The 15,408-nt window shown below is 41.3% G+C and overlaps 1 protein-coding gene across 13 annotated transcripts in view; it reads left to right on the top strand.

The window, feature by feature from the left end:
* Window positions 1-15,408, top strand: part of ANK3 (ankyrin 3) — a 325,335-nt gene that overhangs the window by 221,563 nt on the left and 88,364 nt on the right. For 10 of the 13 annotated variants that reach the window (XM_076010011.1, XM_076010010.1, XM_076010009.1 and 7 more), the window contains 2 exons: window positions 3,909-4,032; window positions 8,642-8,744. In XM_076010011.1, the coding sequence (XP_075866126.1) occupies window positions 3,909-4,032; window positions 8,642-8,744 (227 nt within the window). Of the gene's footprint in view, window positions 1-1,406; window positions 2,625-3,908; window positions 4,033-8,641; window positions 8,745-15,408 lie in introns of those variants that run through there. The other 3 variants (XM_076010014.1, XM_076010015.1, XM_012762809.3) reach the window with 2 other exon arrangements.

The raw sequence follows: 15,408 nt of genomic DNA, 5'->3' as shown, positions 1-15,408 counted from the left end.
CCAGGAGGTCTTAGGGTAGAGGCAGAATTATTATCTCAGTTTTGTGGAGGTTGGAACTGTGACTCAGAGTTGTTACATGAAGTTTCAAAGGTCACCCAGTCACTAAATGATAGAGCTTGGATTTGAACCCAGAGCACCTACTGTGCAAAGCTGCATTAAAATAACACCATTGTCTTTATTTCTAAATTCCATGTCTTTTAAGAAATGTTTTCGCCATTCTAAAATGGTAACTGCATAATTACTTACTGTAATAAGGCTATTTTATTTTGATTAATCCTTGGCCAAATGTATTGACAACTCCCACCCCCGCACCCCAGGGGCTGCTTTTGGTTTCATAGTGACCATTTCTGAAGTCTAATAAAGATGGGTAACGAAACTGGAAACTTCACTTTCATTGAAATTTACCAGTGATTGAATATATCAGTGATTAAACTTAATATTTGAAAATAGTGCTAAGTTGCTATGGCATGGAGATTTTGTTTAAAAAAACAAAAAAGAAAACTAACCTTTATTTATTAGCCATCATGAATTCTAAGAACTATTTATGGGTCACTTCCACTATGCCTGGCCCAGGAAAAATGCAGCTCCTAATCTAAGGGATCTCACCAGCTAATGGAAGATACCAGACAGATGTTTTTCCTGGCAGTACAGTCTGATAAGAAATGCCTACGTGAGGGACACCTAACTTAAGATGCTGAGCGGAAGCTGGGAGGGGTTCTAGAAAGAGTGAAAAATTGGAGAAATTCATCAGGTAAAGAAAGGGGGGGAAAGATTCCATCAAGAGTGTACACCCTATGTGAAGGTTCAAAATCTAAAGAGTTTAAGGAATTCCAGAAACTGAACTAATTCTGTATGACAGGTGAGCAGGCTGGGTGTGGAAGAGTGGCCAGAGCCGAGGCTGCCCAAGAAGTTAAGAGGAAGGAACCTTGCATCATAGGCCTTGTTGGGAAGTTTGAATGCATGAGCGTCATTGAATAAGGCCTTACTGAGTAGTTTGGATTCCACACGCAGACGTGAAAACCAGATGAACCTTCAGACATTTATCCTCTTTAACCATGGCGTAGTCCTCTTCCATTCTTTACAGAATCAGAAATTATCCTCTGCCTGGGAGTAGTTTTCACTAGGTTCCAGGCATTATACCTAAGTGGCTTCCCTTCCATTTCTGTGTACTTACAATGTTAATTACAGCCAGGCTGATCAGAGTAGAGCACTAGTGTCTTCATTTATTCATGCATTTATCCAGGGAAACAAATTTGTTCCCCATCTTACCAGTTCTACAGATTCAGATGCCTGTCTAGTTAGGTAACATTCCAAGGGGATGGATGCACTAGACAGGGCGTGCTGCACACCACTGACTTCAGCAAGACTGTTTTCAGCCTAATTCTCCAGCATTTCTAAAAAAAAAGCAATTGAAAGCGCCTCTCCAGTGCCCAGGGAGAGGATGCAGAAGTGGGGCTAGTTTTTCCCTCCACTGCCAACATAAACAGGGTGGAGCGGCCAGAGAAGGGAGGCCAGGAGTGGAGAGAGAAGGAAACAATGTAACAGAAAAAGCGACAGACCCACCTCCTCCGTGCTACCTCCTGGGGGGAGCAACAGAGACCTTTCTAGTCAACCCCTGGGCTCTGCTCTCTCTCCAGGGACCTCTCCAGGAGGGAGAACCAGTTAGTCCTTCCTGAGTGAGTTTTAAAAGAGTTGAAAGAACTTGTGCCCCAAATGAAGCAGGACACCCAGTTGCTTTTTGCAGCTCGCCTCACTTCCGCTCCCTTCCAACTCTCTCGACGCAAACTGTCGCTTGTGGGAGAGCTCAGGTAATCACAGCTGCTCCCCTCAGCCCCGGTTTCACAGCTCGGGCTCAAGGGCAGGCCCTCCCTCTCTCCCTTTTCCCCTCCTTCCACCTGACAGGGACCATAAATAACCGCGGCTCCGGGTGTTCCCAGCTGAGAACAAAGTTGAAAGTTTGCCTGCAGCTCCCTGCCACTCCCCGCCTGGGCCACTTCTTTGTTTCCTTCTCCTGTTTTCTCTCCTCTACCTGGGCTGGCTGTTGCTTCGTTCCTATCTGAGAAGAGTGGCCTCCTAATTAAATGTGGCACCTCGCTCGCTCTCCCCACTCCAGGCTGTCTTGGTTACCCGGGTAGGCACCGAGCATGGGTATCAAATTACCGAAAGTCTACACCCGAGCAGTCCTCATATTTACATGCAAATAACTCAGGGGCTTGCATTCCGGTCACCACTCGGTCCCGCTGGAGGCTTGCCCCTGGAGTTTTTAATCCAATCAGAAGGAGCTTTAAAAGGATGTCTGCGGAATGATCAAAAGGATCTTAATCTCAATTAAGGGTTGCCAGATTTTTTTTTTTTTTTTTTTTTTTTTTTTGTGGTTTGAAAATTTGAAAATCCTCGAACTCTGATGAGTGGGAAAAGATGTGTAATGCCTCAGTTGCCTGCGAGGAGAGCAAGATGCTGAGGGGAGCCCGGCAGCTGTGGTGAGGAGACTGGACACAACCCAGGGATTGGTCCGCTTTGGGCTGGTTTTGGAGGTTGATTCTAAATCACTGCTTCAGGAATTCCTGGAAACATCAGGAAAACATTTGATCATCCCAGCCCGGTGGAAATGGCTTTCCCACAGAGTAAGATCTTTCTTTGAGTTGTCCTCGGTGTGTGCTGTTTTTGTGTCAGATGTAGTAAATGTGCAAATAGGCCAGCTGTAAATGGTTACTTAAAATAATCTCTTGGTTCTGGGTAGCAGTGGAAAGTTGATCTGCTTAGTTTTTTGCATTTGTGAAAACAGTAGTTGACAGTGTATTTTTAGGCTTGATTGGTAGTTTAAAAGCTGAGCTCTTGTGGTTTCCTGAGTTTAAATGAATGGAAATTGTAAACGGTACTGAATGAAGGAATTGGAAAATAGAGCTGAGGCGGATGAATCACTTACCTTCGAGAAAGCACAACATACACACTTTTTGAAATCTCTTTCGGCCAGCCAAGCTGGTGCCCAGAAAGAGAATAAAAGTCAAAGAGTTAAAAAGAGAGAGAGTTTGCCTGTGTGGGGAAGGAACTTTCCCGCAGCCTGTGCTACCTTTTGAGAAGGATGGGAAACATCCCAGAGGGCGAAAGACAATTGAAAAACCTGCCCTGTCACCCCTGGAATGTGGTTTTTCCGTGTGAGGTCATGTTATGCATATGTAGCTAGTAAAAGTCTTTTATGTAATTAACTCTTTGTGTGATAGTTAAAGAGCAGTTTATATAGTCCTTTCAAACTGTTGAAGCCCTCTTGTTATCTCTGTAGCAGCCTGAGTTGCCTTCCCAGTAGACTTCATGCACTGGAACATCTGGGCTGAGTGGTTAATTCCATAGGTTTAAAAACAGTTCAAAATTGATGTGTTCCAAGGTTCCCCCAGTCGAGCAGTTAGAGTTCACATAAATAACTTGCTAGTTTCTTACATAAGCCCCAAACTGAAATCCTGTGTGTGAGAAAACAGTTAAGAAAAATGTCTATTCCCTTCCCACATACTATTTCAAGAACAGTACTGAAGAGGTGGCTCTTATTTTGCAATCCATGTCCATTCAAACAAGCTGCCCTCATCGTGGGTGAGGTGAGAAAAATTCTAACGTAGACTCACCTTTCCAGTCAGCTGGGGCTTGAGGGAGAGGAGCGGAGAGTGGGTGATGTTTTAAAGTCGGCACTTAACACCAGGTGCTGCTGTTTCTGCTACTTCAATTCACTCTTGAAACTGTGTACTAACCTCTACCCATATACTTTTTCCTTCTAAATGGCAGTTACAAAAACTATCCAGGGGATGGGGAAGATGAAGGGTGATTTGCTGATGACCAAAGGAACCATTCCCCCCACCCCCCACGTGACACATAATGCAAAAAGGAAGCTTCTGATTGTGGTTTACTCTGTACACCTGCAGGTGAAGATGCAATGACAGGGGACACAGACAAATACCTTGGGCCACAGGACCTTAAGGAACTGGGTGATGATTCCCTGCCCGCCGAAGGCTACATGGGCTTCAGTCTCGGAGCTCGCTCTGCCAGGTACTTCATCGTTGCTGTTTTTCATAGTAAACTGAAAACAACCATGACCTGTCATAAACCAAAATCATTTTCATTTTTTCATATTACCGCCAAATGTGCTTTTTTTGGATGAGGATGTGAATTTAGCGAAATGTTCTCGACTCAACTTTACATGCTCTGCTATTTTCTTTTGTGGTTTTCAGTCCTTAAATTCGTGTGATTGAACATGTTAATTGTGTGTTCTTTTTTTTTTTTCCCCCTACTTTGCAGTCATGCTTCAAGCATAGTAACAAATGAGCTCACTGACAAAACTGGGAGAACCAATCCGGGTCACATGTTTCAAAATTAAGTTTTGATTTATGTTGAAAGAAAACCTTACTTACCAATAAGTAAGAAATATATGTATAGATTGTTCACTCTTCTCTGTTTGTTACTAAAAGAATAATTCATGATTGAGAGTTAAAAGAATATTCTTGAAAAAAATTATATTGTCTATTAAAATTGTCTTCCAAGTGTTTGAGTAGCTCTTCTGAAGCTATTCCATTATTTTGTTTGCAAGGGACATGTTAAGAGTGTAACAGTGACTTACCAAAAGTCACAGGAATGGAAGCAAATTCAGTCCTTAAAACCGAAGCGGAAAACTTTTGTATGGGAAAACTTCGACTCAAACTTTTCTTCCACTGGTTGAAAGAAACAGGACCTTGTCCAGAAATTGGAGGCTTTTTTGCTCTGGTGTGGATTAACAGTGTGTTTGCTGACAGTCAAGTTATTTTAAAGCTAATAATTAAACCTTCTAAGCCAGAGCCCCGAGGACATTTTCCTATAGTTTAAGGATCCGTTGTAAAAAGTTTCATTGTCTAATAGTAAATGGCACTTCCCACAAAGTAAACCTTGGAGTTTATTCTCAGTGTCATTGGTGTGGCCAGTTTACATGTTGTTTTTCTTCTAGTTTTTTTTTTTTTTTTAATAGAATTTTGAACCTAATGTAATTTAGTACAACTTTTGTTTTATAAATACATTTATAAGAGGCCTTAAAGTCTTTCTGTAGCAGGTGTCATTATCATGAAGAAGAAAAATAACTTTTAAAAAATATGCAGTATTTCAGGTCAACACAGATAGCAACAAGTTACAATGGAAAGTATGTAGAATCCCAACGGATCTCAAGATCCTGTAGATCTTGCCTATAGCCTATTTAGAGATTTATAGCTTTTGTAATCCAATAACTGCCTAAGCCTTCTCTTCTTCTGATAATATGACACATTTTGTAAATCAATCATTTTTATGTAGAAGTTATAGTAGCTGACATCCAGTGAGCTATGAAACCAGAATATTGTCTCTTATAATTTTTTTCTTAAAATAATTCCAAGCTTTTCCCATTTCTAATTTTGATTGCACCGTTATTTGTTGCTATTATATGTAACTCATTTTTTTTTACATTGGCAACTCATGTTATGCTCAGAGGCTAATTTTTTTTCTAAATCTATAAAGCCAATACGTTTTAAGCACATTGTTAGAGTATTACCAAGTAAAATATTCTGAGTGTAACATTTAAAAAGAAATACATTAAATGTGTAATCCATTCAACCATAACATTTTTTTCTTTTTTCCCTGTCTGATTTTTTGCTTTCTATTTCTCCTGTTTTTTTTTTTTCTTCCTTAAAAATACTTTAAAATAGTCCCAAGATCAGGTAAGAAGACCTGGCACTTTTATAGTTTTCCTCTGCCTTTCCCTGCCTCATTTTCTCATTTTTATTTTCTTCAGCATTGTGATGTGACGTGATTTGCAATGTGCTGTGATGTGCTGCATTGTGCTTTTTTGTTTTTCTGCTCAGCTTGAGAAACATTAGTGAAAATATTGTGATTCTGAGAAAATTAGAAAGAAAATAATGCATAACAAAGACATGTTACTTATGCAAAATTGACTGAATACTTAAGGAATTTCTTTCCCTTAACAAATTTTGCATAGTGCATGAAATAACTAAAGACATTTCCCTGGGTTTAAAGAGCAAGTCCTGATTTGAAAGTCGGGCTATTTTTTGCTGGTTGCTGTTTTATTTGAGTTGTGCTAGGTATATTAGTATAATTTTAGAATTCTGAGGCATGTTTTTCCTAACACTTCCTATATTTAACACTTAGTGTATACTGATGGCTACAAATAGTATTGTTAACCTTAGTTAAAAACAATTTAATGTTTTCCAGACCCCCATGCAAATAATCTCTAATTTTAGTAGCTGCAAGTACCTCGAAGTATTAAGGATTCAGAGTGAAACTTGATGGATTTAATGGGCTCCATCTGTCTAATGTAAATTGGTCTGGAATGATCCGGAGTAGGAACTTTAGACATTATGTGAAATGAAGACATCTTTAGGCCTTTCTGTTGGTAGTTCCCAGTTCTGGACTCTGCTCTGCAGTTGGCACTCATATACAAACTAAAAGAAGGAAGGGATGTTTAAAAAGTGTCAACACATTTTGGATATACTTAAACACTGGAATTAAAATGAATACGTAATTATTTTTTTGAAACTTTTAAGTGTCCACATATACCATAAAACTGTCACACAACCTACCAGTGTTAACCTATCATGCTCTGGGCACTATAAAAAAAAAAAAATGAATGTCCAGTAGAGAGAGTGGAGCTTCCCAATGCCTCTCAAATCACATCACTGGAGTAAAAGGGAACCTTGCCCTGAGTACTTAAAGGCAGCACTAATAGTGTAGCCACTAGCCATCTATGACTATTTAAGTTAAAATTAAATAAAGTTAAGCTCGGTTAAGTCATGCTAGCCACACTTCAAGTGCTCAGTAGCCTGTGTGGCCAGTGGCCACTGTTATTGGACAGCACCGGTTTAGGACATCTCCATCGTAGCACAAAGTTCTGTTGGACAGTGTTGAGTTAGAAAATGCCTGCTCTTAGGAGGCTTCTGCTGTATTTAGGAGAAGGTAAGGAACTAGAAACAGGAGGAACTGAAGGAAATGCTCGCAACTGTAACGGGGAGGGAAAAAAAAAGGAAGAGTAATAGGTCACATGATTGGCCACAGAGGGCCCAAATGCTCATGTAGCTTACTAGATAAGCTCCTCTGTGCAGGAATGTTACTCATAATCGCCATTTAGTGAATTTTTGCTGAATATACAAAGTAATGACTATAGAATGAGGGTTGTTTTAGAATCAGAGTAGTCCATATCAGATTCCAGTGAAAGCTAGGGCTCTAATTCTAAAAGAATGCACCTACCTCTCTGTGTAGACTCTTAGAATAATGCTTATAATATCATCATTCATCTTGATATAAGAATAACCCCTTCCAGGTTATCGTTAATATAGTGGCCAATGGTGAAAAGAAGCCATTTTATGCAAAGCAAGGAATCTTTTCTATTTACCACTTCTTTGTTCTTTTCCCTGTCAAGCCACACACAAGACAAGGCAAAAGCCAAGGTCTGACTGATTCAACTGGTAAAGACACAACAAGCCACTTTTAGATCCAGGTGGTTTTTTCATCATATAGGCAGTTAAAGGAAGAAGTGAAAGGTGCTGACTTCCTGTGGTCCTTGTCCCCTACACCAGAAAGGACAAGACACCAAAACAAAAGGGGCTGGGCATCTGCAGTGCTAGTTATGGATACTCTGTCGCTAAGGAGCCAGTTCTAGACATCAGCTAAGCAGTGTTACGTTCTGTATCTCTGTTCCAAGGAGGGCGGGACGGGAAGCCTCAGACCTCATTAGACAGAGGAGGTGATAAAAAACCATCTTGTGACAGACTCCCAGGTGAGACAGGGAGACGAGTGGGAGATGACCTCGCCGCAGCTTCTCATGAGCCTCCATCCTCTTGTGTTCCAGGAAGATCACAGGGTCTTTGCCAGGACTCGGATTTCCTGCAGTCCCAGCCTTTGCCTGAATGACCTGTGTGGTATGTGCAAGGCCACCAGGGTGAATGGCAGAGCTGTTCTCCCACAGTCCCTTAGTCTACTGGGTTTCAGTTTAGATGGACTTATGGAGGATTTGAGAGAGGCTGGAAGGAAGAAAAGTAGAAGAGGTGAGAAAGAAAAGAATAGGACAAGGAAAGACAGAATATTTGCAGGAAAGATAAAATAACCATACAGGGAATTTGAATGTTTCCTCAAGACCAAGAAGATGGCCAAGAGGATCATGCAAAATGTAATCATAACACTACTTCTTTCTTGATGTTTCCATGAGTGACAACTGCAAACCAGAGCTCTCAAAGGGTTAAACCCATATCTAGCTTCCAAAGACTTCTAAACAGACCCATTGACAACAGACACAATTCCATCCAGCAAGAGAGCAGACTCTCACATTAGGTCTTACCCTAGAAAATCTCTGCAATTATCAGTTATCTAGAGTCATGGTGGTTCATCTTCGTAGTGAAACATCCAAAGTCTTCATGCATTTCATCTTCTCCAAATTGGCCTCACTTGACACAAAACTTGTTCATGAGGTTGTCTACACTGGAGACATTTCCTCACATATAAGGGGTTTTATTTTTGATGTCCTTTCAAGAGCAACCTTTATTGATATTTTTAGCCATCTTGCCTGTTCTCAAAGTTGCATGCATTAATTTTGTTTTATTCATCTCATCATCATCTACCACTGTTGAATGGTTAACTGTAAATACAACAGCCTCCGCTCCTTCAGTTCGGATAGGTCTTACACCTTGAACAGAAGCTCCTATGCGCGGGACAGCATGATGATCGAGGAACTCCTTGTGCCATCCAAAGAGCAGGTATGTGTTCTTTTTGAAATATTCTTTGATTGTTAAACTTTCATTTGTATGACTGAATCAAGCTCTATGTCCTGTGACAAAGAAATACATTTTTGCATGTTTGATTTTGCATTTGTAAATCTTCTTGTACTAGCGGTTAAAGGGAAAAAAAATCAATTGTACCATAAACAGAAATATTTCTATCTTCTGAAGGTGAGTCCTTAAAATTCTTCAGAGAGGAATTCAGAAAGTCCTAGAGAAGGCATAGATATCTATCTTTCTCATCTTTAGGTCAAAGCTATTTAAAAAAAAATTTTTTAAAGGAGAGTTAATAATTGTGGGGCGCGGTGGCAACGCCATTCCAAGATGGCGCCCGCTTCCTGGTCAAACCCTGCTTTTAGTCTGACAAACAAGTGCTCAGCGCATGTGCAGAGTTTGTCTCCTCCCTTCCAAGTGCCTTATCCAATCAGACAATGCCCAGTGTACTTACTGCCTTTATAAGCAGCCGCCGAGAACGCCTCGGCGTCTTCCGCATGTAACCAGTTAAGCAATCCCCATTAAAGCGCTGTCAGAAGAACTCCGGTTGCCGCGTCTTCCTTGCTGGCGAGGCGGGCGCGACAAGTGGTGCCGAAACCCGGGAGCCGAAACAACTTTGAGGCACCAGCGGAAGACGACCTCGATAGAGGAGAGTTCAGAACTGACGCGTGGGACGGAACCGAATTCGGACCTTTGCTGACCAAGGCAGGCGTGAGAGCCAGAGCCAGAGCGAGAGCCAGAGCCAGAGCCAGAGCCAGAGCGCCAGGAGAAAAGGCCGAGAAAGAAGGAGAAAAGGCCGAGAAAGAAGGAGAAAAGGGAGAGAAAGAAAGAAGGAGAAAAGGGAGAGAAAGAAAGAAGGAGAAAAGGGAGAGAAAGAAAGAAGGAGAAAAGGGAGAGAAAGAAGGAGAAAAGGGAGAGAAAGAAGGAGAAAAGGGAGAGAAGAAAGTAGAAAAGGGAGAGAAGAAAGAAGAAAAAGGGAGAGAAGAAAGAAGAAAAAGGGAGAGAAGAAAGAAGAAAAAGGGAGAGAAGAAAGAAGAAAAAGGGAGAGAAGAAAGAAGAAAAAGGGAGAGAAGAAAGAAGAAAAAGGGAGAGAAGAAAGTAGAAAAGGGAGAGAAAGAAGAAAAAGGGAGAGAAGAAAGTAGAAAAGGGAGAGAAAGAAGAAAAAGGGAGAGAAAGAAGAAAAAGGGAGAGAAGAAAGTAGGAAAAGGGAGAGAAAGTAGGAAAAGGGAGAGAAAGAAGGAGAAAAGGGAGAGAAAGAAGAAGAAAAAGGGAGAGAAAGAAAAGAGAAAAGGGAGAAAAAGAAAAGAGAAAAGGGAGAGAAAGAGACGTAAAGGTACCAAAAATAAAAATGACAAAGGAAAGGACAGGACAGAAGACAGAGGAGATGCCTGCTTGACTACTGATACATTCCTGTTCCTGTTGAAGCTCCTAGCTCTATGACTGTTTAGATCTCGCAGAGATTTTGGGATCACAGCTGCGATTCATACTGCTCAGGCTCTCAACAATCTATCTGCTGGAGTAGCCGCAGCCCTCGACACTCAAGCCACTCTGCTGAATCAGCGAGTGGATTTAGTACAGGACCAGGTGGACACTCTTTGGCAGCTTGCGCAGCTGGGTTGTGAGTGGAGAATTACCGGCCTCTGTGTCACTTCTGTGCTCTATGAGAACTTTACCTTTGCCGCTAATCTTTCTAGACAGCTGTCTAGGCATCTAACAGGCAACTGGTCTGCACAGTTTGATTCCTCACTCAGAGACCTGAGACTGGCCATCGTGCACGTGAACTCCACTCGTGTGGATCTGAGCCTTGCCACAGGACTGACAGCATGGATTCAACAAGCCACCCATCATCTGAAGGAATGGTCCGGTCTTGCAGCCGTGGCCGTTTTGCTGATCGTTGCGGCTGTTGGCGGACTGTGGTGCATCTGTAGGCTGCAGGCCCAGAGACGGAGGGACCATGTGGTATTGGCACAGGCATTTGCTGCGCTTGAACTGGGACAGTCTACACAGGTGTGGTTGACCATGCTTAAGGGTTAGCCTAGGTTTGGGTTGCACCCGCTCCTACCCCCAGGCATTTGGCAGACATGGCCTTTGCACCAGAGAAGGCATGTCCTCAGTCCCACAGCCAGCCTTTGCACACCTCAGAGTTTTGCTCATTGCACGAGGTAAGGTGGTTGTTGGGTAAGTGAGGCTCTGCATCCTTGCTAAACGGTTGCTCAGTTCTCATTTAATTAATAAAATAGGGGGAGATGTGGGGCGCGGTGGCAACGCCATTCCAAGATGGCGCCCGCTTCCTGGTCAAACCCTGCTGTTAGTCTGACAAACAAGTGCTCAGCGCATGTGCAGAGTTTGTCTCCTCCCTTCCAAGTGCCTTATCCAATCAGACAATGCCCGGTGTACTTACTGCCTTTATAAGCAGCCGCCGAGAACGCCTCGGCGTCTCCGCATGTAACCAGTTAAGCAATCCCCATTAAAGCGCTGTCAGAAGAACTCCGGTTGCCGCGTCTTCCTTGCTGGCGAGGCGGGCGCGACAAATAATTATTGACAACTGAACATTAACCACATGGATATTTTATTTTGCTAAACAAACTATGTATGTGTTTTGCTTAGAATTGTTTTTAACAAGTAAAGATGAGACTGGTCATGTCTTTTGTTCTTTTAGCTTCAAAACTGCCCGTGATGGTAGTTTGGAAGTTAGTGTGGTGAGATGTGATGATAGTATTTTGCTTTCTACCAGAATCTTTCAAGATTCATTTGGAGTTTGTGCGATTTTTTTCTTTCCAGTAATTGTAGTTAAATAGATATTGGGTTGATGTAAGAAGTCCCAGCAACATAGTCCTACATGTGGGCTCAGGATGTTGCTAGAATAATTACAGAGGTAAATACAGTGGCTATTCAATGTTTGGCCAGACCAAAAAAAAAACCCTTTGTAAAATGGTTGTAAGTGCAGTAGCATGAGTTTATGTGGATGTTAGCACTAGAGAAAGCACTTTGTCTCAAATAGTGAAACTAAACTCTTGGGTATAAGATGTTTCAAGGCATTAGTTGAGATTTTGTGCTTGGTTGGCTGTGGTCATTATCCAACGTGGTAATCCTTCTATCTTCATCTTCCTGATTGAAATGAGATATTAGTGGGTATATTGATAACACTTGTAAGTGAAAAAATATGCCTGTTTTTTTCCATGCCCTAGGGAAACCCCATAAAACTTCCAAAATCTCAGGGAAAGGAGACTTCTTTCGCTCTCAGTGACACTATGCTCTTTTGTAAAATGTGTATTTCTGAATATAAACTTGCTTTGGGGCAAGGGCTTGAAACTGGGACCACCACCATCACCCTGACGTCACCGTCACCACCACTGTCTCCACCACAGTTACTCTACCACCCAACTTCTACACATCAACACTAAAGTCAAACATAAAGAGTTTGTGGCGCTACAAGGCTACAAACAGGCTTCTAGGAATTCTCACGCCATTGCCTGTTAGCGATTACCAAGACTTGCTTACTCTGGTAGATTGGAGGAGCAGCATTTGTTCAGATCTAAGCTTTTCTGGAAAGAAAGAAAAGATAAGGTAAAACTGATGTTCTTGTAGTCAGTTTGTTGTCGCTTCCATTTCAGAAACAACTTTGTGAACATCATGAACACTTCTGTAGAACAGTGAGTCAGAGGAAAGGAGGGTATAGGACATCTTGAAACTCTTAGAAATTGATCTTACGCTGATAACTGTAGAAACAGAAACTCACTTTCTTTAATGACAGTGGAGTATCCCATGGACTGATGGAGCATTTCTTGGAGAACTAGCATGTTTAATGGGCACATAACACTACCCAGGGCCACACAAATCCATCATACGTTGGCAAGAGATTTGGGGGGAAAATGAAAAATATTAAAGACATTTTAGGAAAAGTTGGGGGCATTTGAAAATGTACTGAATATACATATATATATAATTGTAAAATTGATTGCTGATAATTTCCTTAACAGAGATAATAGTATTGAAGCTACTTGGAGAAAATCTCTATTCTAGGAATATGCATGCTGAAGTTTGCAGGAATTAAGCAATCATTAAGTCCACTATTTATTTTCAAATGATTCAGCCAAAAATAGTGTGTGTGGAGAAAAAAAGTAAATATAGCACTGTTAATTGTTGAATCTAGGTGGAAGGTACATAGTTACTCTTTATACAGTTTTTTTCCAACATTTTTATTTATTATGAACATCTTCAAAATAAAAACTTGAAGGAAAGGAGAAAACAGATTCTGAGGGAGGTGTATTAACATTTTTAGTGTCTAGCATCTCATTTATTATAGAAGAGAGGGAAAGGCTAATTCCTCACAAGAGGAGCTGTCAGAAAGAAGAATCTCCTAACACTGCAAGACTAAGGAGAGGCATTTACTTCAGAAGTGCATTTAAACACTTTCTATTAGAATCAGATGATGAAAAATTATTAGTTTATCTTTTGTTCCTCTAACCCTGCATTTATAAATTTCAAAACGTAGTCTCTTCACAGTAGTAATTTCATCAGAAAGCATGAAAGGAGTCTGAATTAGTCACAATTCCTAAAGCAATGATACATGACTTACTGTCAGATTTAAAACTACGCTGTCATTGCCCAGTTGAAGTTACTTTGACAAGTAAGGGTGGAAAATGAATAAAAGTGAACTCTCCATGGGCTTCTCTCTTTCCACAAGAGTAGACCTCACTCAGACCAAGTAGAGTCGCCTCTGTGTTATCCTGCTGATCAATCAGTTTGCACATTAACCACGGTTAAAGTGCAATTGAGACCCAGGCTTCTTAGTGCAGCCTTCCCCCAACCCGCCCCGTTCCTAGTGAGCCTGTGCTGACTGGAGGCACGTGTGCATGCCAGGCTGGGAAGGAGGGTTGGAGGAAGTAAACTTGCCCCTGTTCCCTGCTGGGCCTGAGTCCTGATCAGTGTGCGAACCACTTAGTTCACTCCTGGATAGTCAAGACTGGACTCTTTTTACTGTGCTAGGGGTTATCCTTTGAACTCCCTGTTCTTTTACCTTCCCTTTACCTGTTAATCAAAAGTCACCTGTAGATACGCTTCTGAAAACGTATACGTAAATAGAATCATATCTTAGATTTGTCAGATGACCTTATTACTTAAAGTGGAGACTCTCAAACCCGATGGCTTATGAAAATTACCCGGAGAACTTTTAAAAAAGCCGATGGCTCAGTTCCTGATTCCTTTGGTCTGGGTGGAGCCTGGGCTCCACGTGATTTTAAGTGCACCTAGTGTGGAAAGCCAGTGATTCATAGCTTTCTTAACTGGGGTTGCACTGGGGGTGCACCTGTAGAATCAGAACCTCTGTGGCTGGGTTCCTCGGCGTGTGTATTTTGTAAGAGTCCTACAGCAATTCTGGGATGCACCTTTTGTTAGTAACCGCTGATTTGAGGCAACTCTGAGTAGAAGCTTTGTGTGTATTGATCAGTCAACATCTAATGTTGTCTCATAAGCTCAGATTTGTGTGTATGTCAGATTGCCTTAGAGCAACATCTGTACTTTAAAACATTCCTTTCCAAATAGAAGTTAATAAAGGGAGGAAAGGGATGAGTCTAAACAGAAGCTCGGCTGTCTGGGATGGATGTAATGAGAGTGGCGCTTTCATGTCTTCTGACATAATTATTGAAAGCACCTGTCTGGTATGGCTTAGGCACTTAATACACAATGCTGTGTGTGATCCAGACCAGCCGATCCTCATTACATAAATGGAATGCTATTTACTGGGTGTCTTAAGTGTCAGAGAACATAATGGTGGTGATGATGAAAACAGCTAATTTTGAGCTCCTACTATGTGCTAGGAGCTATTCTAAGCGTTTTATTAGGATTCACTTGCATACATTTCAAAACAGCCCTATGAGATAATTTCTTAACCCCATTAAAAAGGTGAAGAAACTGAGGCCCAGAAAGGGGGGACAGCTTGTGAGTGGCAGAGTCATTAGCCATCTGGCTCCAGTATGCCTCCTTCTAACCCCTACTCTATACGTCCACGTTGCTCAGCATGAGAAAGAAGCCCAAAAGCAGCCCAAGGATTTGACAGTCTGCCCTCCAGGATCCTGAACTTATATTTTTAATAGGGATGCAAAGCCATCATCTTAGTCCATTTTTTTTAGCATGAAAAATTATATTTAGACACAAGTGGTCTTCATTATGCCTATTTATAATTCTAATAAATTCTTATTATTTAATGTGCTTTAAAAAGAACTGATAAATTATAAAATATTCAGTAACAAGTTATGAATAGTAAAAGCTAAAATTAAAGGCCTGTTGCAATAGGGAGGGCTAGAAAGTATGCCATAGAAGGCATCAATTAAGGAATGGAAATATTTGCCCTTTAGGTAGATATGAGGTAGAAGGCTTGATAGCAGTTTCAGATATTTAGCAGGCTAACTATTTAATAATTAATTAATTTCACTTCCTTTGAATGACCCTAGAAGTAGTTGTAAAACCAAAGGGTGTATACTGTAAACAGAAACATAAAATTCAATGTGGAGTCACTTTTGTAGAGTCACTCAAAGGTGGGAGAAGAACAGAAGTCACTTATGGATATGGGTTGTTTTTGCCTACATATACCCATTTGGCTTTCTGTATACACACACTCATTTTGGTGGCAGTGCCAGGATCAGATGGT

This window comes from Microcebus murinus, chromosome 14 (assembly GCF_040939455.1).
Source record: "Microcebus murinus isolate Inina chromosome 14, M.murinus_Inina_mat1.0, whole genome shotgun sequence".
Classification (NCBI taxonomy): Eukaryota; Metazoa; Chordata; class Mammalia; order Primates; family Cheirogaleidae; genus Microcebus; species Microcebus murinus.
The sequence above is the reverse complement of the archived record's forward strand: the minus strand, read 5'-3'. Positions and strand labels throughout refer to the sequence as shown.